Raw genomic sequence first — 24,920 nt, 5'->3', positions numbered from 1 at the left:
AGAAACGACGCCCTTTAGATATACAAATTGATCAACGCCGTCGATGCTCTGCCCAAGAATGCAGACAGGAAGAGTCTAATGACCCGTCAGACTGGCTTGATTTTGTGGTTATTTATCTGAGACCCCTTTTGGTTTCAGCCGTCGAGATCTTTGAACACGTCCGCCCCGTTTTTCGCGTTATTGGCGAATGGGGCGGCCTCAACTTTAATACTGCGTCCTTGAGCAGACGCAACAAACTGTTGGTGTTCGGTCCCGACCTAAGGTCGAGTAGAGGGTCGCTGTTGGATATATTCTCCCCGAATGCCGACTCCCCGAGACTTGCAGCAAATTCTTCGTAATTGGACGTCCGGAAGCCAAGAAGAACGAGTTACAGAAAATTGATAGACCAGTAACTTACTCCAAACTACAATTTTTATTTTTCAGTGTAGATATATATTTCGGGAGCAACTTACCCCCTTCATGAGTACAAAGCTGCTACTGCGACCAAAAAGGATCCCTCTGCGTCCTATGCCACCTTTCAAACGTTCCCTTGGAGTGCGGGAGGTACAGGGTTGTCCGGGAGCGTTTGAAACCGAGGTGTTTGCCCAACTCTGAGAAAGAGGAGAATTCGAACTGCATTCCCAGGTCAGTGATTATAATTGCCGGCACATCAAAGCATGGAATTCATTCTCGGCAGAGGCAGAAACGTCTTTCAGATGAATCACCTCAGGCGACCACGTGAACCTATTATTTCGAATTTCTCCATGTCGGAAGAGGAGACATTTAGAAACTCCTCGAAACAACGACAACCAATCAAACTAATAGTGAAAAACTGAGGATGGGATGATAGTGTGTGATAGGATTAAAGGTGGAGTGGAAAGACATGATCCAAACACGTACGTCTTTGATCACGAGAAGACCAAGGAAGGCTACAGGAATGACAAATACGTGATCAGACGAATGGCCTAAGTGGGCTGAAAAGTGACCTTAGTAGGCTGAAGAGTGACTTCAATGAAAATGAATCAACAAATAAGAGAATTTAAACAACTTTCAAGTGAAAATGAAACAACAAGCGAAGTTGACCTCAACAAATCGAGGAAATCGAACAAACATATTTAAAATGGACTTGCCTAATTTAAAGACAACCTGCATCATCAAAACGGAAATAATAGATCAGAGAAATCTAAAATAAAAGTGTTTGATGGAAAAACTTCCCAGTATATTTACAAGACCCAGTTCGAGATTGTTGCGATAAGCAAGAAAGGGCCAATGCATCAACTTTTGGTTTAAAGGGACCAGCGGCTGAAATATGTAAACGACCAAGCGCTGGCCCTTCAATATGGGGGTGTTCTCTTCTGTTAAAGAACATCTACAAGACGGAGCTTCGAAATAGAGTCCAGAAGAGCGGGAAGACACTACAAGAACTCACCCAGGACAACGCAAGTTTATTTTTACTCTCCTTTCCTATAAGAAGACAAATCGAAGACATCGAAAGATTGGTCTTGCTCTCCTTTCTGACAATGGATCAGCAAAATACAAATGAAGCTGCTATGGATGCGTCCATTCAGGCTCTGTATGATGCAGAAATGCAGCAGGCATTGAAACCGGTCGACAAGAAAACAGCCTTCAATTCAAGGCCGTAAAACACACATCAAGGACCCTGTCTAGATTTCGAGAGCCAACGGATGAATGTGATTGCCGAAAAATGACCTCTTCCAGATGGATAAACAAACAGGAAGTTATCCGTTGTTGGAATTGTGATCAGAATGAACAAGACGCGACTGCAGAAATCTAAGAAGAAGGACAAGAAAGTCACCTAGATACAGAAATAGAACATCATCGAGAAGTCCAAAAGCCCGTGGACTTCACGAGCAGTCTTCGTAAAGAAAAGGAACAGCCATACGCGGTACTGCGTGCATTACCGACGATTGAATGAATTGATCAAAAAGGGCAGGTACCCACTACCAAGTGTCGACGACCTCATGGACCTTTACGCGAATATACAATGATGTTCTACTCTCGATCTTAAAAGTAGCTACTTTTATTGAGCAATGACTTATGACTGAACCTTAAAAGGAACAATAGGTGGCAGAGAATTACTATCGTAATCGTCATCCAAACAACTATTAAGGCACTTAGGTAAGTGTCCGGATAGCTGAGTGGTTAGAGCGCAAGGCTATCGTACGGAAGATTACGGTTCAAATCTCACTGGTGGCAGTGAAATCTGCATCGTGATTTGACGTCGGATACCAGTCGACTCAGCTGTGAATGAGTACCTGAGTCAAATCAGACTAATAATCTCGGGCAAGCGCAATGCTGATACCCTATACCTCAGACCATGTTCACAGAACTGCGGTTACTGTACTCGTCTAGAGATGAGAGGAGAAAACAGCGACAATTTGCAGTTGCTGACCGATAGATGGAACCCTCACGAATGGACGAAGGCTCAGCAATATGATCCCGATATAACGCGAGCACCGTTTGAAAGAATAACTATCAATATTATTGGACCGGATATCAAAACAGCACTGCCGAGTGGACAAACTTATTTCGAGATGAACAAGAACTAAGGAGGGCGTAGTGCTCTGAATTTCCCCATATCGGAAGAGGAGACATCTAGAAGCTTCTCAAAACTCTCAATTGAGTTGGAGAAAACGACCCTTCTGGGGCCCTTGATACCGTTGCGGAGGAGAATGCCGCAAGCCGCTTTCGATGGGTCGTAGCCATGGGCTTAGTCCCTATCCGAGGTTATTGATGTTTTGTTGGCAGTAAAGTTTCGAAAATTACAGATTGCCAGCCGTTTACGACAAGCAGGAAAGTTCAGTTGTTAACACTGAAGTATGTTTGGCTGTCAAAAGCGACCGCAGGAATTTGACGTATGGTATAATAATTATTAGCGATCCAAAATCAAACACTTCCATCTGGATCTTATCGTTATGCTTTATTGCGTGATACAGCGCTGTCTGACCATGGTAGACCGTTGCTAACGTTGACCTGAGGTAATACCACTACCCGATCATAAAACCATCAGAATTACCAGAGCCTTGCTTGCTACATTGATCTCGAGATTCTATATACTACCACCTCGGATCAGGGAAGACAAGCAGTACGGACAAGTTTTTTTAAAATTGAAAGTCCGAACGCAACATCACAATGTCCATCGGTTGACTCAAACCTGCTTACGTGATGGGTTACGATATCCCGGACCAATACCAGAGAACCACCATGACAATGACCGCTCCCAGGAGACATATTCCGAAAATCGGTCAAGTTCTTATTCAAAATTAGCGAACGCAACAGAACCCGATAGACAAGGCTGCCAGAACTTCCGTAGTTTCATAACTCCTGGACAAAACCGTAGTTGTCTAGATTCTCAACATTGAGACTAATATAAGAGCTTAAGAGCATAAGATAATTAGAAATGAGTCTTTAATTGGCGCATTGTGGTCTACAATCTGAATATTTTCCGTCCCTATTACAAGTCTGATCACTAATTGGCGTATCTTATTAGTATTCAATACAATCGTCATCACTGTTATACTAGTTTCTAGGAATGGAAACCCGGATTTGAATTAGTTTGATGTTCTATGTCTGGATCGACAGTAGTCATGAACGTAAATTACATTTCTTTCTTGTTATTCAGTATCAGAAATATTTCAACATGGTTGCGGCTGAGGACAGTTTTCAATTCCTTTCCAATTGTAACTTCGCGATAATGATTATTTAATGACCCGAATCTCGGTAAGCAATAGGAACATTATCCTAGTCTGCCTGTCCCAGAGGTAACAAACATGACTTTCATGTCCTTAAATAACCTGGACATCATTCCACTATGCACAGAGATTGCAGTCCCATCCATTAGAGGTTGAACCTGATATATGTATGATAATAGAGTAACGAAAACCCTCAAAAGAACAGAAACAATAGTTCAAATACAGCTATGCACAAAGAGGCCTTGCTGATTTGAACCCAAGTGATTCGAATGTACACTAATCCGGATTAGGCTTTTTTTCACCACTCTGCATTTTAGGGTCCGGAGTGGATAGTTTCGGCCTCTCTATTTGGAAATGGTTTTTAAAGGTTTTTTCAATCCAATTGTAGATGCAGATGAAAGAACCTGTATGACCCTTCATATTGTATGGGACGTCAGTGTGTGAAGGTTGATTTTTTTTTACAATGGTGACCAACTGTTCACTTAAATCTCGAAGAAGTGTCATCCCGAATGGACCAAACATGAGCACTGCATGAAAAATGTGAAGTTAGAGATAATTAAACCAGATTCCTTGTGGAAAATCATTGCCAATTTTTTTTAAATATGAACTTCGTAAATTTTAGGTACTAGGGGCAATAAAAAAATATCCAAAGTGAAAACCTCTTCCTCCTCTTCCTCGTAGAATAGAAAAAACCGATTGACGCTGACCGACATCGACACCGTGTCCTATAGAAAGGTAAACAACGTCCTTTGTTGATGCAGCCAAAATTCCTTATTTTTCACAACTAGTCCAGCAAACCAATGTTTCACAAGAGAAGTTAGTGAAAACTGCAAGAGCATCGAAATGTCCATTCACGCCATTTGTCGTTTCTATCTTGGATGAGGAGCGAGGAGGACTGTGAGTCAGAGCCTTGCTTGGAGGATTTGCAGCTAACCCAGCCATGCGAGACTATCAAATCGATAATTACCAAGGATAAGATCGGCTGGGCTATGAACAGCTCCTCCGCATATAGTCACACTACAGAAGCAGCAGGGAAGAGTTGAGCCGTGGCTTGTTCAGAATTACCGGAGTTGTATCTCTTTAAGATACGTACTATGTACAATCCTAGAGATGCGCACGAGTGGCTTTCATACCGAAAGCGGGCACGCGTGGCCATGACTCCATGAAGGACTTTCAACCAATCAGCTCCACCTCTTTTGTGTTGAAAACCCTAGAGTGCGTCCTGGATTTCCACTTAAGGACGATTGTGGAGAAAATGCCCTTTTCGAAGTCCCAGGACGCCTACCTCAAAGGCAAATCCACAGAAACCGTTCTTCACGAGGTCATAGCTGCCTTCCTAGAGAGAGCATTCAACAACGTTAGTATCAACGACTTGGTGATATTGGTGTCAGGAATGTTTCCCTCCATTATAAATAATATCATGGAAGGAGCGTTGGAAAAGTCGTGCCTGTGGGCCGCAAGATCCGGACTCGGCATAAATCTAACCGAGACGACTGTAGTGACCGCGGCTTCGCGAGGGGAGTGGAATCTCATTCGTCTCTTTCTGAATTAATTTGGTCAAATAATGCATTTCATAATGTGCAATCACCCTAATGTTCGCTGCAGATTGCACAATTATTGAATGCATTCGGGCGAATTGATCTTGACAGAGGGGAATGATTTGCCACATCCGTAGGCGCACGCGCATGTTGCTGCAACATGAACTCAACAGAGTCCAAGGCGAACGTAGCGGCATGGGGAGCGGTTCTCGGGAGAACAGCTGGACTGGCGGGTGACAAGTGGTGGTGCGGTTGGAAAAAATTTCGCACGGGAACATCTGGAGAGAAAAAATTTGGGTTTTCTCGCGAGGGAGACAGGTGACTTGCGCAAGATTTTTCACGGGAGCATCTGCCGGTAAGCAGCAGCCCCTGTCCGGACTCTGGAAGTGGATCTTCTTCCGACATCGACAGAGACAGGAGGGTAAAAAGGCGCCTATGGAGTTGTTATCCCTGCGGGCGTACCACGTAAACCTGAAAGGACTCGAAGCGATTGGTTCAACATCAATGGTGGTATCGTTCGCGATTTGACTTCTGCCATTGCGGGCAACTTTCCAAAGAAGTTCTAAAATCCAAAGAAAACAACTATCCTCGTCATCTCTCCGGTGTTTCAATTTTGGATATTGTCCTTGCTCGAAAATTCATTTCGGATCCATGTTAAGTTGATGTAAATACCGTTGTTATTCCGGTGATCGGTGGACATTCTGGGGTTACAATTATTCCGGTGATACCACAATGCAAACCAAAAGTGTAGTTTTCGAAGCCCGATCTTGGGAAAATCCCAGTGCGCAACATAGAAGCAACCGCGAATTAAAAAATTGTTTTTTTATTGAAAAAGGAAAAATGAACGCTAATAGAATCAGCATCATCATATCTACACAACACGCCGAGCTCGGAGTGATCCTATGTGCAAGTTTTAATTTTTCTTTTGTTTGAAGTTCATTTCTTTTTCTTCTATTTTTAAGGTTTTGTGTAAACACAAAACCTTATTAAAATCGGTTTACTGTCTGTCTGTCTGTCTCTCTGTCCGCCACACGCATTTTTCTCGGAGACGGTTATAGCGATTGGTAGAAAGGTGGGAACTGTGAACGCTCACGCATACAGTGAATTACATCCTTTTACGTCGAATTTAAGGGGGGAGTCCCCATACATGCAAAAGGAGGGTGTACAATTTTTTTTTCATCAAATATAGCCATGTGGGGTATCAAATTAAAGGTCTCGATTAGTACTTTTCAAAGCCGATCTTAGTTTTGACATTCGTTGGAAGGGTGGGGAGCGCGGGGGGTTGAAAGTGATCACTTCTTTAAGGGGGCCATTCTCAGAAACTACCAAACCGAAAAATCTGAAAAGAATCAGGAGGCTGCCACTATATGGTGCCTGGGCTCCGAAATACCTTCCATACCGATATCTGTTTAAATAAAGTCAATAATAGTATATTACTACAATTTTTTGTAATTGATTAGAAACCCCCCTTAGGTTCATCCTAGTACCATGAAATTTTGCAGTGATATAGGCTATAATATAGAGCATGATCTTACCAAGTTTCGTGGAAATTGCACTATTACTAACAAAGTTATAATACCTCAAATTTGTTGCTTCTTTGAAAATTGAAGACTATGAATGTAAATATCACCCGAAAGTGGATACTCTCACATAATACAGGGTGCGGCAGCGTAACTTCCTTTTTTCAAAACTCAATAAAAACTATTGCATGCATCGGAAAATATTTATTTATTTTTTAAAATGTAGGTACATGTCTAAAGTTTTTATTTACATTGTTTTGAAGATCAAATCTATTAGATGACGTCCCCCATTCTCCATACATTGCGTAAACCGATTTCTGGCGTTTGTCATGACTCTTGTTAGCATAGCAGGTGTTATGTTGGCAATTTCTTCTTGGATGTTGGTCTTCAAATCTTGTAGGGTTCTTGGACGGTTCACATGAACACGGGATTTCACAAAACCCCATAGAAAAAAATCACAAGGGGACAGATCGGGAGAGCGTGCCGGCCATTCCAAATCACCTCTAATTGAGATAAGGCGCTCTGGAAAGTGTTCCCTCAAAGCAGCCATCGATGCTCTTGAAGTGTGTGCTGTTGCGCCGTCTTGTTGGAACCAAGTGTCCCCCAAATCCAAATTTTCTAGCCGTGGGAAAAAAAAATTCTGTAGCATGTTTACATACCGGTCCGAATTCACTGTCACTGTAACCTCATTTTCCTCAAAAAACCAGGGACCAATAATTCCAGCTGAGGAGATTGCACACCACACTGTGACTTTGGGTGAATTCAAAGGCTTTTGATGCAATTCTCGAGGGTTGGTGTCAGCCCAGTAGCGCATGTTTTGTTTGTTAACCGACCCACACAAATGAAAATGGGCTTCATCGCTAAAAAAAACAATAGCACCCTCGGGAACGACATCAAGAAGAAGCTCACGCGCGTTCATCCGAGAATTGAAGTCACGTTCTGAAAGTTCCTGCACTATCGCCTTCGCCAGGGATGAAAATGAAGATCATCACGAAGAATTCTTCTCACAGAACGATCGGATAGTCCAAGGGCAGATGCGTGTTTGCGCGCAGAACGTCGTGGCGATTGACGCTCTCACTGCTTCAATGTTCTCAGGTGATCTAACGGGCCGAGGGACTCCAGTTCTTCCTTTTGTCGCACTTGCAGTTTGTCTGAATGTAGTGACCCATGTAACAATTGATTTGCGGTCTGGGACGGGAGCGAACGGGGCTAAATTAAATGCCGCACCCTGTATATGGATATATTATGTGCTACGTACTAAGAAATACACAAAACCTTTCGTACCTGAAGCGTCCAGCTTCCGGTTTCCCGACTTGTTTATTTTTTGACTTCATTTGATTTTCTTTTCATTTGTATATATTATTTTCAATTTTTCAATTCCACGCGCGTGGTCGAGCTGTTTTTTTCATTTTTCAGTTCTAGCTTGCGTTCTGGTTTCTATTCGTTAGGCCGTCGCGAATTCCTTCGTTTATTCTCTATTTTGAAACCCTATGCGGACCCACGCATCGGTACAGACACGTTGATTTTGTATTAATGACACGTGAGGGATCAAAGCGCTCAAAGGACCAAAGAAGTGTCTAGTGTCTTCTATGCCTGCAAGAGGACCTTTGCAAAGAAATGGGGTTTCCGGCCGAAGATGGTTCTCTGGATGTACAAATCTGTGGTACGTCCCATGCTGACGTACGACGTTATATATGGTAGCAGACTTTGATCAAAAAGTACCATAGAATGAAGCTTAATAGGATTCAAAGGACCGCGTGTGCAGCTGCTACCGGGCTCAGCATTCCTGCCCGGCAGATGCTCTCACCTCCTATCCCTAGACTAGAGCGTGCACTTCTGTCAGACTACGTGAGTCTGGATGCTGGACAGTGAAGCCCCACAACTATAGTAACATCCTAGACGAAGTACTTCGGAAACTGTGGACATTCTCCACGGACTTTGCCGCAGGCAAGGTGAACTTCACGAGATACTTTGCTGATGACTTTTCAATCAGGACAGAGTGGAAGACTAGCGGTGTACTACAAGGCTATGAGACAGTATTCATCACCGACGGACTAAAGACGCTCTGTGGAGTCATTACGGGAGTTTTCTCGGATATACATAGCGTATTCGAATCATATGGTCTCCCAGGATTCACCAGTGTATTCCCAGCAGAAGTATGGCCCAAGCGCCATTAAGGCCTTGTACTCAGCGACGACATCCTCCATGCTGATAAGGCAGTTCCAAAGTGCACTGAATACTCTAGGCGACACGCTCAAGGTCATCCACATCTAGGTTCCTGGTCATAGGAACATAGAAAGAAATGAGCGGGCTGACGGACTGGCCAGGCGGGGCTCTGTTCTTCGCAATCCTTCGGTGCCTGGATTGCCCAGCTCTAGCTAGAGCCAGGCTACGGACACTAAGTAAACCATTTTTGAAGGCCTCGAAGAGATCTCTAGTTGCAGGGAAGGAGAGTTACTTTCCTTCGTGAGTAATAATGGTTAGCTCTGAAGATCTGAGCCGGCTGAACTCTGCCTCATTGCTCTTATCACACCAGTCATGGTCTTAAGAGTTTGTGGCTTCAAACCGGTGCATCAAAACGCTAATTGGGCTTTCCAACGCGGCTACTGATATCTATACCTATTCATCTTTTCACTGTAAAGTCAAAAAATCTAATCTAAAATTTAAAAGGCTCCCAAAACCAAACTATATTTGCGAAACTCGAAATTGTTTTATCGTATAGAACACCACCGACGCCGAAGAGCAGACACATGCAGGCAAGTTTCTTATCTGGCATTCCTTTCGCAAATTTTCAAGATATTTCTTTGAATATCAGCTGAAAACTAAAATCTAGGGAATATTGAGTATGGAATGAGTTTGTTTCCCCTAATACAGTATCTCGGAAACCATTTGTTACTTCAGTTGTCCAGAAAATATTGCACAGAAGAAGAGAACAAATAGTTCTAGAAATACAACAATCCCATAAAACTTGCTGGCTAATAACGAATATATCTTCTACTGTTTGCGACTCAAAAATGTAACTTTCTCTCATATTACAAAATCCATATGTTCTCTTACTTTCATTCCAGTTTTACTACACGCTCAAGCAGAAACTATGAATTCTATTTTGACGGAGAACACCCAACATCACAAAATGTGATTTGTAAAAGCAACCTAAGCCCTAAATTATGTTATACAACAGCTCAATCATAGATAGATAAATAGATTAGATAATTCGTCCTGTACGATTTCAAAAATTATAATTAATGACCATATTACCATTCCATATTTTGGGTATCCGAGGAATACACAGCCTATTAATTTGGCATTTGATTTTTCCACTTAATATCACTTCACGTTCATTAAGTATCCACTTCCACTTGTTACCTTTCACCTTTTTCACTATCTCCACATTCTGGGAGGGAATGTTGTCATAAATATCACTGGGGGAGGGAAGGCTCCACATGTTAGCAATCACAACCGTTCACAAAAGTAAACATTGACAATCACAAAAAAACCTCTAGAATTTGTTATTTTGCTCATCTCATCTCGGTACCATCCCAGGTCTACCCCGGATCGCGATTGGATTCAAAAAGGTTTCCTACTCACTCAGCTACTTTCTCAAGCCGCTATGTTTTCATGGCAAAGACTGACTGGTTCAACAGGTTACCTGCCGAAAGGTAGCAATATTTTGCAAGTACATAAATAAGGGAGAAAATGAATAGTTGCCTGAATGGAGAAATCGATTTTTACCAAGATAAGGTCGAGTTCACGAAGTTGTTGTTGCAAAGTGAAGATATGGAAATAAGGACGAAAAAATACAAATATCAGGGACCTATTGGGAGAGTTAACAGGTGATGGGAAAGATAAACGACTCTTCAGTGTCAGAAACGAAGGTGATCACAAGACTAGGGGTAGAATAGATCATTTGAAACTGCACGCCTGATTTACGATCCCGTCAAAAACGTTGAAAAAAGGATGGCTCCTTTAAACAGTGAATGTTATTTGATTAACATAGTTTATCCCTTTTACGATAGATTCTCTCTCGGATCTAGTTAACGCGACAAATACATAAGTTACTTCATTTATTGCACATTCTAACTCGCCCAGAGAGACGCTCCTTAATAGAATATAACTTCTTCCTACCTGAGATTCTCATCTTTCACCTCAATAAAAGATGTATCTTTATTATTCCGCTTGTGGAATACTCATTGAAGTAACACACATGTAGGTCAACGCACCACTTGATTTGGCTGTTGCAATTGATGCTCGTATTTTTACTTCTATAATAAACCCAACTTAAGGAGAAATGAGGTCAAAAACCATGCCGTTAACACTAAACTATGACCTTCAAAGCCGTAAGGGTATCAACTGAGTAAAGGAAGACATTTTGTATCTCATATTTTTATATTTTCGATACCGTGCTGAAGTCGTTTATTACCCTTATTGCATACTATTTTGTTACTTTAGAATAGCCTTAAATCGTTTATACTCAACTCAGGGTAGTCTCACCAGCTGCAGAGTTGAACTGGGCAATGTACTGTTATAGGATGGAGCCAATGAGTTGACTGCGATAAATTAAGCCACATTTTCTGGTCGGATGTCGAGATTTACCAGCCGATTTTCGAATCAAGTTATTGCAAACAATCATCATCATCATCAACGGCGCATCCAGTCTAGGCCTGCCTCAATAAGGAACTCCAGACATCCCGATTTTGCGCCGAGGTCCACCAATTCGATATCCTTAAAAGCTGTCTGGCCTCCTTGCCTACGCCATCGCTCCATCTTAGGTAGGGTCCGCCTCATCTTCTGTTTCTACCATAGATATTGCCCTTATAGACATTCCGGGCCCGTTCATCCTCATCCATACGGATTAAGGACCCGCCCACCGTAACTTATTGAGTCGGATTTTATTCACAACCTGACGGTCATGGTATCGCTCATAGATTTCATCCTTATGTAGGCTAAGGAGGAGTTATTGGAAACGTTAAATCTTGGTTCAACGACAGCTGGAAAACCCGCACAGAAATTTGGATTCATCGAAAAAGAAGGAAATTGGATACCGCACCAGTTGACCAAAAGACAGCAAGAAAGGCGATTATCGACTTGTGAAATGCTTCTTGAAAGACCCAAAAAGAAAGACGTACGAACGATGGAAAATATTTTACTTAATTTCAGCTGTAAATGTTTTTTAAATCAAATTATTCTAAAGTACCTAAAAATCCCTGTTATTTATTCCGCCTCCCAATAAAGCTCGCTTCTCCTCCACCTCAAACACAAACACACAGTGGATATGAGAAGAAAACTCCCAGGAAAAATGATAAATGCACGTCTTCAAGCAGCAGGCAAAAATGCTAGAAATCTGCTACACAGGAAATACGGTTGCAGATCAGGAAGATCAAATTTAGGAGCGATGCAGGACACTATACAGAGTGTGTGTATAGACTGAAAACCTCCATTCGCAATGTCTGCTTGTATTCAATAGCATCAAACGGTGCGATCAGATCTTTGCTCAATAAAACACATTTAAAGTACCTCAATATTTCATTCGATGAGCTGCGCAGTCCATCTGCCCCCTGGCTCATTTTGCCAAGAGAGTTGCCGCTCGGTAAGAATGCGTTGACGTTCTTCACGGGCAACCACTTCTCTTAAGTTCTCGCCCTTACGACGGTAGATAGCTCCATTCCCGCGATCCCTATCAGGGTCGGTTCGGAGGCAGTGCGATAAGCAGACTCCACTCGCAAAGCTCCCCGTCTCTGCACTTGAGCAAGGCACTTACGATGCAGCTCCTTGTCAAGAGCATCAGCCCATACCTCCGCGCCATAGAGCGGAACCGACTGTGTCGGAGACGTCTCCTAGCAGATATACGGCCCCCAACATTCGCCATTAGCCGACTCAAGGCCGCGACCCCAGCTGCAGCCCTGTCCGCTGCTGCTTTTATTTGCTCGAAGAAGCTCATCTTCGAGTCGAGTATTAAACCAAGGTATTTAACCGCTGACTTTGACTCTATAATCAACTCGCTGATCGATATGAGACACAGGGTCGGGATTGACCTTCCGGTCAAGATGACTACTTCGCTTTTTCCAGCACAAAGCTGAATCCGTGAACAGTTATCCATCCGCTTACCCGCCGCATCAATATGCCAAGTATGCTTTGCGTCTGTTCAACAGTGCGTTCGGCAACGTCGTCTGCACAACCGACCAGGCGCGAATTTTCAGGCATATCGAGTCTCAGCAGACTATCGTGGGAAGCGTTCCAGAGGTCCCGACCTAACACTACCACCCCACCAAGATATACTGGTGATCACTTGCCGAGAAGTCCTCTAGGACTCGCCATGCGTCCACCGATGATGTTAGAGATCCCGACGAAAAAGTGATGTCCGGAATGCTTCCTTCACAACTTGGACGCCGAAACGTTCGCATGGATCCGGTGTTTAAAACTACGAGCCCGGTTCTCGTCGCCATTTCCAGAATCCGTTTCCCTTTGGAGTCTGATTGAGGCATGCCCCATTCAAGGGCCCTGGCATTAAAATCACCGCCTACCAGGATTCATTTCTCCATGCTCGTAATGGCGTCCTCTAGAGAATCAAGCCGGTGGCGAAAATCCGATATCATCTCGTTCGGCGTCAGCCAAACGCTAAAAAAGGTTATCCCTAAACACCGAATCCAGACAAACCCATTCCCTCGGCCTTGGGCAAGAACACGAAATCGAACATCGTCCCGAACCCAAATGGCAGCGGTGCCCGATAAGTCGAGATGCCATAAGGCCGGGTATTGCTCGCTAATTAGCACAAGATCAGCATTTACTTATACAGCGAACTATACTAGCAACTGTTGAGCGGTTGCACTCCGGTGTATGTTAATTTGTAAAATGCGGATCATGTCATTAAACCCTAGCCCTTTCCACTTCCGCTCTGAAAATTGGACACCGTTCCGAGCCCGCAGTGTGTGCGACCCTCTCACCAGACGCGCCACGTTCCCTGCAGAGAACGCAAATTTCGCTTTCATTGCAGGTCTTCGCCTTATGACCTACTTGGCCGCATCTCCAGCATGTTGTCCTCCTGTCCGTCCCTTGCAAATGTTTGACGTGTGTCTATAGGGCACACACCTGTAGCACTTAGTGGAGACTATCCACCTTCGTACCCTGCATACTACCCATCCAATTTTGATTCTCCCGCTGCTAAGGAGTTTCCACGCATATTACTCGGGGACTTCCACCACGGCGAGTTTTTGGCCTCGAGCATTTACAGGGGTGATACCTATCCGGGCATTGGTTATCTCTGGACATTCACGGTTTATCGCCTCCTACACTTCGACCTTTTCTGTGAGGCAGTCAAGATCCCAAATTTGTAGAGAGCACATGGGCTCTAGACTGGAAACAAGAACCTTCTCCCCCAATATCCCATTGACCGCTTCGCAGAACGTACTCTTGCTAGTCGTCTTCGGGCCCAATTCAACGAGGACTCTGGCACTTCTCGTTTTCCGCATGGAAGACACTTGTGCTCCGTTGTCTTCGTACTTTATTCTGTAGCGGATTTCACTAAGGATTTCCCCAAATGCTTTGCCTTCCGTCGGCTTAATGAGCAGAGCCGACGGTCTAGTCCTTCTTCGTTTCGTCGTCCTTTCTGCTTTTGGTTTTTGGTTTGCAGCGGGGAGTGCGGCTGTTTTTGCTCTCCAATCGTCTTCTACTGCTCTCCACGTTCGCCTATAGAAGGAGATACGGCCCAATAGTTCCTCCAGCTCCATCAGCCCGTTTTTTACGCCTTTGCAAACGTTCGTCTGGAGGAACGTTGCCGACCGCATACGCTTCACCACTGGTGTGCATTTCCTGAGGACCCTTTCCTCTTCAGCTCTAGCTAGGGCGGTCGACTACACTTGAACTCGGTTTGTGTCCGAAACCATTTGCTCAGGACTAGCGATTCTGACTGGGCTTTTTGTCGGAACAGGGGCACTACAAAGTATTAGAGTTGCCATCTCCACACGGTCAACCGTGCCACTTGATAAGGCTTCCTCTTTATTTGGGCGCCACGGTAGCACATCGGGTATGTCAGCCCTCGCTGTATCTTTCGCTGATCGCTGCGGTGAACCACGCATTTTTGTGTTGCCCCCAAACAAACTCAGCTCATCCTCCTTCCGTGTTGTTTTGTCGATTTTTTTCTTATTAATTTATGTATATTTTTCATGGAAAAAGAGGTCGGGCCGCAATAGTCCGGAACGGGTGCACCCTCGGGGACACAGCCCCTAACCCAGTTCCCTGAGGCCTGACCTACGCTTAGCTGATCCTGGAATTCACGGACGAAACAGCACGCGCTCGGGGCAACGCGGTCTACTAACACCGGTTCAATACACACTACCCGACAAGGATGCCGAAGGGGCTGGCTCCTGACATACGTCACAACTACTACCTTGGCAGAGCTAAGCTCACATCACCCCTTCGACATCGACAGAGAGCTGTCGACGGCTCCGGCGATTCCCAATTTGTCCCAACGTGTACCGGTCATTCGCGGTTCGCACTTCACCGAGAGGCTTTCACAAGGCTACTACCTAGGATGCAGGTATGCTGCCAGCTAAGGGGTCAGAAATACTTATTCGGGCACTTCGAGGCTGTCACACCCCGTATCGTAAGCGACCCGTTAAAGGACGCTGACGACCCCTGAGGAGTACTTCTGAGATTAGTTCCTCTGCATCTGCACATACATATGCAGGCAATGAGGGCGATCTTCAGAATGACCGGGAATATCAGTGAGGCGGGGAATTGCCTAAATCGAAGAAAAATTGATATTCTTTCGAGGCGGCATCTCGAATCACTAATACCAAGGGATAACATGACAACAAGATTTCCCTTGGGTAAGAAGTTTGAAACACTTTGGAATAACAGGGCAAACTGGGAGAGGATGGCATTGGCATACGGTTTAAACCAATAACTGATTACTTAGTACACTGACAGGTGACGGTATCGTTGGCCTAAGGAAAACGCACTTTGAACCAAGCACTTCGAACCAACATATTTCAGGTGAAAATATACGCCATAGACAGGTGGGCCTGCTTTAACCTCGAAAGGAACTATACGAGGCAGAACATTACTAATGTAACTGACAGCCAAGTGGCTATCAAGGCACTTAGGTCCTACCTTACCTTAACCAACTGAATATGCGCGGTTGGTTCAATAAGACTGGATACTCTGGGTTCCAGGCCACATTGGGCTAAAATACAATGAGACAGTGGATGAGCTGGCCAAGAAAAGAGCAGCAATGACGTTATACGGGGCAGAGCCATTCTGTGGAGTTGAAAATAGATTAATGATAACGACGTTGGGAAGAGGCCCGGCTGAGGGAACTTTGCTGGGCGAACTCATCAGGAGTGGAACAGTCCAGGGTGCTCATGGGGGGAATCGAACTCAAGCGCGACTGTTTAAACCTCACTAAGAAAAGCTTCCGGATCATAATGGGAATACTATCAAATAACTAGTTGCGAGGCTAGACTCTTGGGTGACCTACTCAGAATAAATACAACACGCAACAAAGAAAGCCAGCCAAGCAGTCACTGCCCTCGGCAAACAGATGGTTAATATAAACGAACAGCAATTTATTGCGCTGCACTTTTCAAGCGGGCATTTGAATTCCAAGCCATAACAGAAAAAGAAAGTCAAAAGCATGACTAATTTTTTTTGCTTTTTCAATCAGAAGTGTCAACGGAACGATTTGTTTATGTTGATGCCAAGGGCATTAAACTGTGTTACTCTGTCTTCAATTATAAACCCCCAACGGCTCCATCATATTAAACGGAATTATCGTGTTGCGTTTGAACGCTCATCTACACTGTTCATCCAAAGTCCATCGCACTGCCAGATGTTTAACCTCTTGGCATCTCATTTCACATCATCAATTCATACGAAATCAAATTCGAAACAGACAAAATAGTAAACAAGCATATGCCCACGGTAGCCGTCTGCTTCCGCCAATATTTCCACATAATTTCAAGCATGAAAACAATTTGTAAAATGATATTTGATAATCAACTTACTGTCATCCCATTCCTTTGATAAGAGTGGATCGAATGCCTCCAGCACGCTCACTCGGGAGCTGAAAAACAACAAAAATAGAAGCGTATAATTAATGGTATAATGGCCATCCTATAACTGTGTTATTATGTGAAGCTGATAAGGTCGCTTCGGATTACAATCAATTCCGTATTCAACTATTTACGTACTTATCTTCATGCCCCAAATCGATTAGGTCATCACACAGTGACTTTTTCGGTCGTCTTGCTATATCACTGCTTCCACTGTTATTATGGCTGCTGTTTACGTTTTGCGGTGACCTTCCGATGTTACTACTACCAGCTAGTTTCGAAACGCCCGATAGGGAAGCAGATTTTGGTATTTGCGATATTTGGCGTTGGATTTGATTTGATGATGATGGTGGTATCGATGATGTATGATGCGCATGCGAATGTTGCTTTATGGAAATAATGAAGGAACATTATTATTGTGGAATATGTTTAGGGTCCAATTGTTTTGGGGACGAAATATGGAAAGAACTACAGATTCAATAAGAGCCTCCGTTATTTTCGTAAAGATAAAATTAATCTTAACATCTACGCAAATAAAAGATCTATCTCATAAAGAAAGTCTAGAGTCAGGAGTTGATTCCGTTCAACTTTGTCTCAAAACATGCAAAGGACGAATGGAGACCAACTGAACAATAAAAAAAACTCTGAATACAAAAATATCTTGCAAATTGTCTCTAAGAACGGATGTCTCCTCCAAACCTATCGTACAAATCTAAAAAGAACTAAACTGAAGATCTCCGCTTAAAAGTAAAGAATCTCAACCCAAATTAACTCACCTGACCGCCTGAACTTGCTGTTTGCACAAGAGCTGATTCTGGATTAGCGACCAACTGAATATTTGGATAATGTAACGCCTGTACCGATTGGGGTGGAGGCGTTTGATGGGACAAATGATTCTGTGGCGTCGGAAAAATGTTGGGATTAAATCCATAATTGAGAGGAGGTGAATAACTGAATGGAGCAGTTTGGAGCGGTGGCGCAGTTTGGGCCTGTAGGTAAGGTCGAATTGGATGCGATTGCTGATGTAGATGATGATACTGTTGCGGTTGCATGCTATACAGCTTTTGTAATTGTTCATTTGTAAGTGGCGTTTTGTGCGTTGGTTGCTGTTGGCTATTGTACGGGACTACTTGTAGTGATTGCTGGTGCAGATTGTTCGTCGTGATTGGTGGTGTGGTTGGATTGTAGCCGGCGTAGTTTGGTTGGGCATTGCCTGGCTGGTTGTTTAGCCTACAATACAAAAAACCTCCTTAATAATCACAAAATAACAACATAAGCCTTAACTTACCTTTGTATCTCCTCAATCAAATTCTCAAAATTGATATTCTCCTCCTTCTTCGCAGTTGGACTCGTAAACGATATCAAATCATTCTCTTCCGCATTTGAATTTTTCTCTGGAATATGAATTTCACTATGACGTCGCGGTGGTACAGCCGGTGGCGGTCCAATTGGTGAGCCTAAATCATAATCGATAGATCGACCTGATTTGATTGATCCAGGTCGGGATCGGGGTTGACTAGTGGTCGTTGATGCTGCATTACGTTCTCGTTGGTTCTGGGCAAACCGTTTTGCCACGGTGATATCAGAGTGGGAGTATTGAAGTTTCGTGCGGCGATACTGATCAAGAGCCAGTGATTCTAGACTCAAGGCTGTTGCTTTTTCTAAATCCTCTTGGAATTTTTTCTCGTAATCATATTCCGTTTGATTTGTCATCTTTCTTGTTTGAAATGTTTATTACGCAAAGACTTGTAGGATATGATTTTTATCCAAAGATTTGTTATCCTGAGAAGAGATAATTCCTTAATTATGAAAGTATTCAAAGGAAAATATGAAGCAGAATGTCAACATTTGGCATAGCCAAGACTGTGTGGCGTAGATCTAACGTTGTGTGCTGGATAGTCAATGGTCCCCCGATAATCATTTTGGCAGCCAAAAGTTGCCTCTAGGTTTCAGTTTCCTTAAGAAGAGAAACTCCAACCTATTAACCTTTTTTGAATGTGAAAATCGCAACCGAGGCTAGGAGGAAAGTAAGCTAAACAGGGGAACGTCGCATAAAATGCTCACCCTCTCAGAACCATCAAGGGTATATCCTTGTACTCGCCTCGAAGACAATTTTATGGAACCTAACCTAATGTCATCATCATCAACGGCGTAACAACCGGTATCCGGTCTAGGCCTGCCTTAATAAGGAACTCCAGACATCTCGGTTTTGCGCCGAGGTTCACCAATTCGATATCCCTAAAAGCTGTCTGGCGTCCTGACCTACGCCTTCGTTCCATCTCAGGCCTCTGCCTCGTCTTCTTTTTCTACCATAGATATTGCCCTTATAGACTTTCCGGAATGGATCATTCATATCCATACGGATTAAGTGACTCGCCCACCGTAAACAATTGAGCCGGATTTTATCCACAACCGGACGGTCATGGTATCGCTCATAGATTTCGTCGTTATGTAGGCTACGGAATCGCCCATCCTCATGTAGGAGGCCAAAAATTCTTCGGAGGATTCGTTTACAATTTTTCTTGCTAAGAACCCAAGTCTCCGAGGAATACACGAGGACTGGCAAAGATCATTCTCTTGTACAGTATAAGGGCTTTGACCCTATGGTGAGACGTTTCGAGCGGAACAGTTTCTGTAAGCTGAAATAAGCTCTGTTGGATGCCAAAAACCGTGGGCGGATTTCATCATCGTAACTGTTATCGGTTGTGATTTTCGACCCTAGATAGGAGAAATTATCAACGGTCTCAAAGTTGTAGTCTCTTATCTTTATTCTTCCCGTTTGACCAGTGTGGTTTGATGTTGTTGGTTGGTTGGTTTTCGCTGCTGACGTTGCCACCATATGTTCTGTCTTGCCTTCATTGATGTACAGCCGAAGATCTCGCGCCGATTACCGCCTGCTCGATCTGGATGAAGGCAGTTTGTACGTCTCGGGTCGTTCTTCCCATGATGTCGATATCGTCAGCATAGGCCAGTAGTTGGGTGGACTTAAAGAGGATCGTACCTCTTGCATTTACCTCAGCATCACGGATCACTTTCTCCAGGGCCAGGCTAAAGAGGATGCATGATAGGGCATCCCTTGTCTTAGACCGTTGTTGATGTTGAATGATCTCGAGAGTAATCCTGCTTTTATCTGGCAATTCGGCTGTAATTTCATCAACTCCTGGCGACTTATGGTTTTTAAGCCGATGAATTGCACGGACTGTTTCTTCTATGCTTAGTGGTGGCAGCATTTGTCCGTCGTCTTCAGTTGGCGGGACTTCCAACTAGCCGATATTTTGGTTTTTGAGCAGTTCATCAAAATACTGAACACATCGCTCCAACATGCCCATTGTGTCGGAAATCAGATTTGCCTCTTTGTCTCGACAGGATGAGCATCGAGGTGTATAAGGCTTCATCCTACTGACTTGTTGGTAAAACCTCCGCGCCTAGTGCGGTTGCTCCCTGCACTTTTCTAGTTCACAGACTTGTTGGTTCTCCCAGGCTTCTTTTTCCGTCTGTGAAGTCACTTCTCCGCTCGACGGAGTTCATGATAAGTCTCTGCGCGTGCTCGCGTTCATTGAGAATGCAACATTACGCAGTATACAGCATTTTTCCGTTCCGTAGCTAGCTCACGTTCATTGACGAGCCATTCCAACTCTTTTTGCGGCTGGAGCCAAGTATCTTTGTGTCCGTATCAATGTTAACGTTCTTCAGGTGGTTGTGAATATCATTTGTTGATGCTTCATCTCCAGGATCTCTGTTGATTGCGGTTATTGCGGCATCCATTTCGCCCTTATTGGTGTTCCGGAGGGCTGTGTTGTGAATGGCTTCAGTATTCACTCTCATCTGATTGTCAGAAGGGATTTTAGGTGGTGTCGTAATTCGAGCTCGGAGTACTATGCCAACGAGATAGTGGTCCAAGTCTATATTGGCTCCCCTATATGTTCTGACGTTCATCAAGGCTGAGAAGTGGCGGCGTTCAATCAGCACGTGGTCATTTTGGTTGAAACTGTTCCGGTTTGGAGAGACCCACGTATGTTTGTGGACCCCTTTCCGCGCAAACCAAGTACTTCCAACAACCATTTCGTACGATACTGCTAACTGAATAATCCGTAGCCCGTTATCATTGGTATCCCTTTGTAAGTTATGGGAGCCGACGTATCGCCTGAATACAGGCTCCGTCCCTAGTTAACTGTTGATATCACCAAGTATGATTTTGATATTATACTTGGGACAGAGTTCGAGGGTCCACTCAATTGCCTCGTAGAAGGTATCCTTCTCCGACTTTGCAGTCTCCTCTGTAGGGGCGTGAACGTTTATGAGGCTTATATTTCTAAACTTGCCTCGCAAACGCAGAGTGCATAGCCTTTCGCTTATATTTTCAAAACCGATAACAGCTAGTAGTTTGATTTTTTGGCTGACTGAGAAACCTATTCCGAGCACATGGTTTACAGGATGGCCGCTATAATATATGGTGTAGCGGCTTTTCTCCAGGAAGCCGGTCTCTGTTCAGCGCATCTCTTGCAACGTTGTTACATCAGCCTTACAGAATATCGGCTAGTCGGTCAGCAGCATTCGATCTGTACAGGGAGCGCACGTTCCATGAGAAAATGCGCAAATCGTTAATCCGTTGTCGGGTGGCCGGGTTCGTTGTTTTGAAATCCATCCTCCTCCCGTGACTTTGTAACATTGGTTTTCCGTGTAGGGTTGTCAGCCCTACCCAACCCCCAACTTTGAGGACCAGTTAGAACATTTTGTTTCGATTTTAGGCGCGGGAGACTCACCTTCATCCTTCTCCGTCTGCAGTTTTTCATGAAGAAAGAACTCCCACCGAACACCACGTGGAGGTGAAGATAGAGTTTAGTAGTGGAGCTGTTGGTGTCCGTTCAGCAGACGTTTCCCAGGTTTTATGCTTCATCGTGCTTACCAATCCACGTTTCCACGTTTCCTGGGACGTATACTACGCTTTGACCCTTTGATACCCATTTTGGCAGCCAAAATTTGTCTCGAAATTTCAGGTTTTATGTTTCATAATATCCGCAAGAACGGTGCAAATATATTCTTTTCCAATCTTTACTCCTTTCTTTAAGACAAAAATCGAAACCCCATTTTTTAATCTGTTCGTTAAGGAGGGAAACTTTAAGCTATTAACCTTTTCCGAATGTGAAAATTGCAACTTGGGCTAGGCGAAAGATAAGCTAAACAGGTGAACGTCCCAGCTCAAAAGTTGAAAGTGCTCCCTCTCAGAACCAAGGGTCTATTTTTCTACTCGCCTCGAAGACAACTTTATAGTTTTGAAATAATTAAGACTTGCTTTTCTCTATTCGCTAGTGATATTTATTGGTCTTACAAATACCGATATTTCGGGAACCACTTGTTCTCTTCATCAGTGCTAACAAGTCTTAGATCTTCATTAGTGCTAACAAGTCCTAAGGCTTGGTAAAGGGAACAAGTGATTCCCGAAATATCGATACTTACAAGAGCAATAAATATCACTAGCGAATAGAAAAAAGCAAGTCAAATAATTTAATCGCCAGAAACACGGCGAAATTACACTTAGACAACTTTATAGAACCTAACTTAATGCGCTTGTCGAAAGTGGGGACCAAAAGGGATAGAAATTTTTGGGCTAGTAACCCGCAAAGTTTGAAATTTTATTGTTACCGAAACGTCAACAACGTATCGAATAGGGTCTGACCTCACGATTACGACTTTTGGCTATCGAAAACGGACTATGATTGGTTTTTGGAATGTGCGCACGATCCTTGACAACGATAACAGGGTCCCCGGAAATCTCACTTTCTCCAATTCGAACGAAAATTCCAACGATATAAGCTGGATATTCTGGATCTAAGCGAAGTAAAATGTGTGAGACTCTGGCACTACTACTAACTAATGGCAACGTTCTTTCGTACTCTGGTAAGCCAAGTGCTAGCAGACGCGAATCCAGTGTCGGGTTGTTTCTCACATCTAGCGCAAAGCGCGTTCTCATAACTTCGTAGCTGGTTTCTGACAGACTTCTTACTGCAAGATTCCGGTCCACTTTAAGGAGCATTAGAATTGTACACACGGTTTTGGCCGCCGTAACGATAATGGTGGGAGGTTTGTGTATTTCTGCACATTCCCACTGCTGCGTCATTGGTGACGTATTGTTGGAGCACAAAGCCTACCGTAAGGTCAATTGAGTGTTAACTGGCCGTTATCGTACAAGCAATCAAATCGACCAATTCGCGACCAGCAGTAGACTTAGGAGTTGTCTCCTAGGTGTGCGTAACAAAAGAGCCGCTGACAAAGGCATCACCATCTGATGGACGCTTACGTGTTGCGTCCGCCACTTCTCGCCGGGTTAGGGAGCTGCGACCTCCCCAAGTTCGACATCGACCGCTTGTATGATCCAGCTATCGTTCGATAGTGGAAGAACTATCCTGTTGATCGGAACATAGATATAATGGGTAACCCGCCGAAGAACATCGATGAGCATTAGGCTGCCATCAAAAATGCTCTTGTCTCGAATGATACACGTCCTCAAGGAACGTCTTAAGATCTGGCTGAATGCGAAATCGTGGAAACGGATCGATGAAGACTGCGAATGATGGCGAGCGTGACGTACTCGAACTCCAATACCGAGCGAAATCTCGAGAAGTTCAGCGTAGTGAGCGACGTAACAAAAGAGAATCTGCTATTACGCTGATCAGGAAAGCAGAAAATGCCGCAGAACGCAATAATTTCTGAAGTGTATATCGCATTACGAAAGAGCCTGCATATGGTCGTAAATCCAACGAAAGTCATGTGAAGGACGCTAGCGATTCAGTCCTCATCCACGATAGGGAGCAACTGAAAAGGTAAAAGGAACACTTCACTACGGTTCTTAACCTTATCACTTCCGGTGAATTTCCCCCTCTTGTAGATGAAATGGCTAGTCAGCGTAACATAAGGATATGGACTGTTCTTTCAAGCAGAAAAAAATAATTTCGACCGTCAATGCACTCACAGAATAAACTCACTTGGCTCGACGGTCTCCCCGCAGAGTTATTTAGTTACAAGAGATCTGCTGCTCGTACAGAAATCTTGGGAATCCAAGACCTTTCCCAAAAAGTGGAAGAAAGGGATGGTCGTTAAGATTCCAAAGAAGTGTACCCGTTTTGAATGTGGAAATTGGAGGGGGAAGGGTCTGCGTGCCCCCCGCCCTTGCAAGGATCTTAGCCAAAGTAAACCTGGAACGCATTAAAAAACATCGACAGAAAACAGGCTGGTTTCAATCCGTATCCTGCATTGATCGCTTTAACACGCTACGGATCATTATGACATAGTGCGCGGAGCTTAGATCTTCGCTAGCTTTTCGATAGCGTGAATAGGGAGCGCATCTGAAGTATTCTACGCAGGAAGAGTATTCTAAAACAAGTCGGGAAACCGGAAGCTGGACGCTTCAGTTACCAAAGGTTTTGTGCATTTCTTAGTACGTAGCATGTAATATATGCATATACAATATTGTGTGAGAATATCCACTTTCGGATGATATTGACATTTATAGCCTTGAAGTTGCAAAGAAGCGTCAACTTTGACGTATTATAACTTTGTTAGCAATAGTGCGATTTCCACCAAACTTGGTAACATCATGCTCTATATTACACCCTATATTGTTGCGAAATTTCGTCGTCCTAGCATGAACTTAAGGGGGGTTCTGCAGCGAATTACTAAAAATTATAGTAATATACTATTATTAACTTTATTTGTACAGATATCAGTGTGGAAGGTATTTCGGAGCCCAGGCACCATATAGTGGCAGCCTCTTGATTTTTTTCAGATTTTTCGGTTGGGTAGTTTCTGAGAATGGCCCCCGTAAAGGAATGGTCACTTTCAACCCCCCGCACTCCCCACCTTTCCAACAAATGTCAAAACTAAGCCTGTTTTCGAAAAGTACTAACCGAGACCTTTAATTTGATACCCCACATGACTATATTTGATGAAAAAAAAAATTACACCCCCCTTTTGCATGTATGGGGACCCCCCCCCTTAAATTCAACGTAAAAGGATGTAACTCACTGTATGCGTGAGCGTTCACAGTTCCCACCTTTCTACCAAATTTGGTGTCAATCGCTGTAACCGTTTCCGAGAAAAATGCGTGTGACGGACAGACAGACA

General features: G+C 43.9%; 1 protein-coding gene across 2 annotated transcripts in view; it reads right to left on the bottom strand.

The window, feature by feature from the left end:
* LOC119647657 (phosphatidylinositol 4-phosphate 3-kinase C2 domain-containing subunit beta) overlaps nucleotides 1-24,920 on the bottom strand; it is an 84,449-nt gene that overhangs the window by 40,733 nt on the left and 18,796 nt on the right. For both annotated transcript variants that reach the window (XM_038048727.1, XM_038048728.1), the window contains exons 2-5: nucleotides 18,088-18,581; nucleotides 17,576-18,029; nucleotides 16,938-17,185; nucleotides 16,752-16,810 (exon numbers count right to left, since the gene is read on the bottom strand). In XM_038048727.1, the coding sequence (XP_037904655.1) occupies nucleotides 16,752-16,810; nucleotides 16,938-17,185; nucleotides 17,576-18,029; nucleotides 18,088-18,512 (1,186 nt within the window). In that variant the 5' untranslated portion in view covers nucleotides 18,513-18,581. The remainder of the gene's footprint in view (nucleotides 1-16,751; nucleotides 16,811-16,937; nucleotides 17,186-17,575; nucleotides 18,030-18,087; nucleotides 18,582-24,920) is intronic.

This window comes from Hermetia illucens, chromosome 2 (assembly GCF_905115235.1).
Source record: "Hermetia illucens chromosome 2, iHerIll2.2.curated.20191125, whole genome shotgun sequence".
Lineage (NCBI taxonomy): Eukaryota > Metazoa > Arthropoda > Insecta > Diptera > Stratiomyidae > Hermetia > Hermetia illucens.
This window is presented reverse-complemented; position numbering and strand designations above follow the sequence as displayed.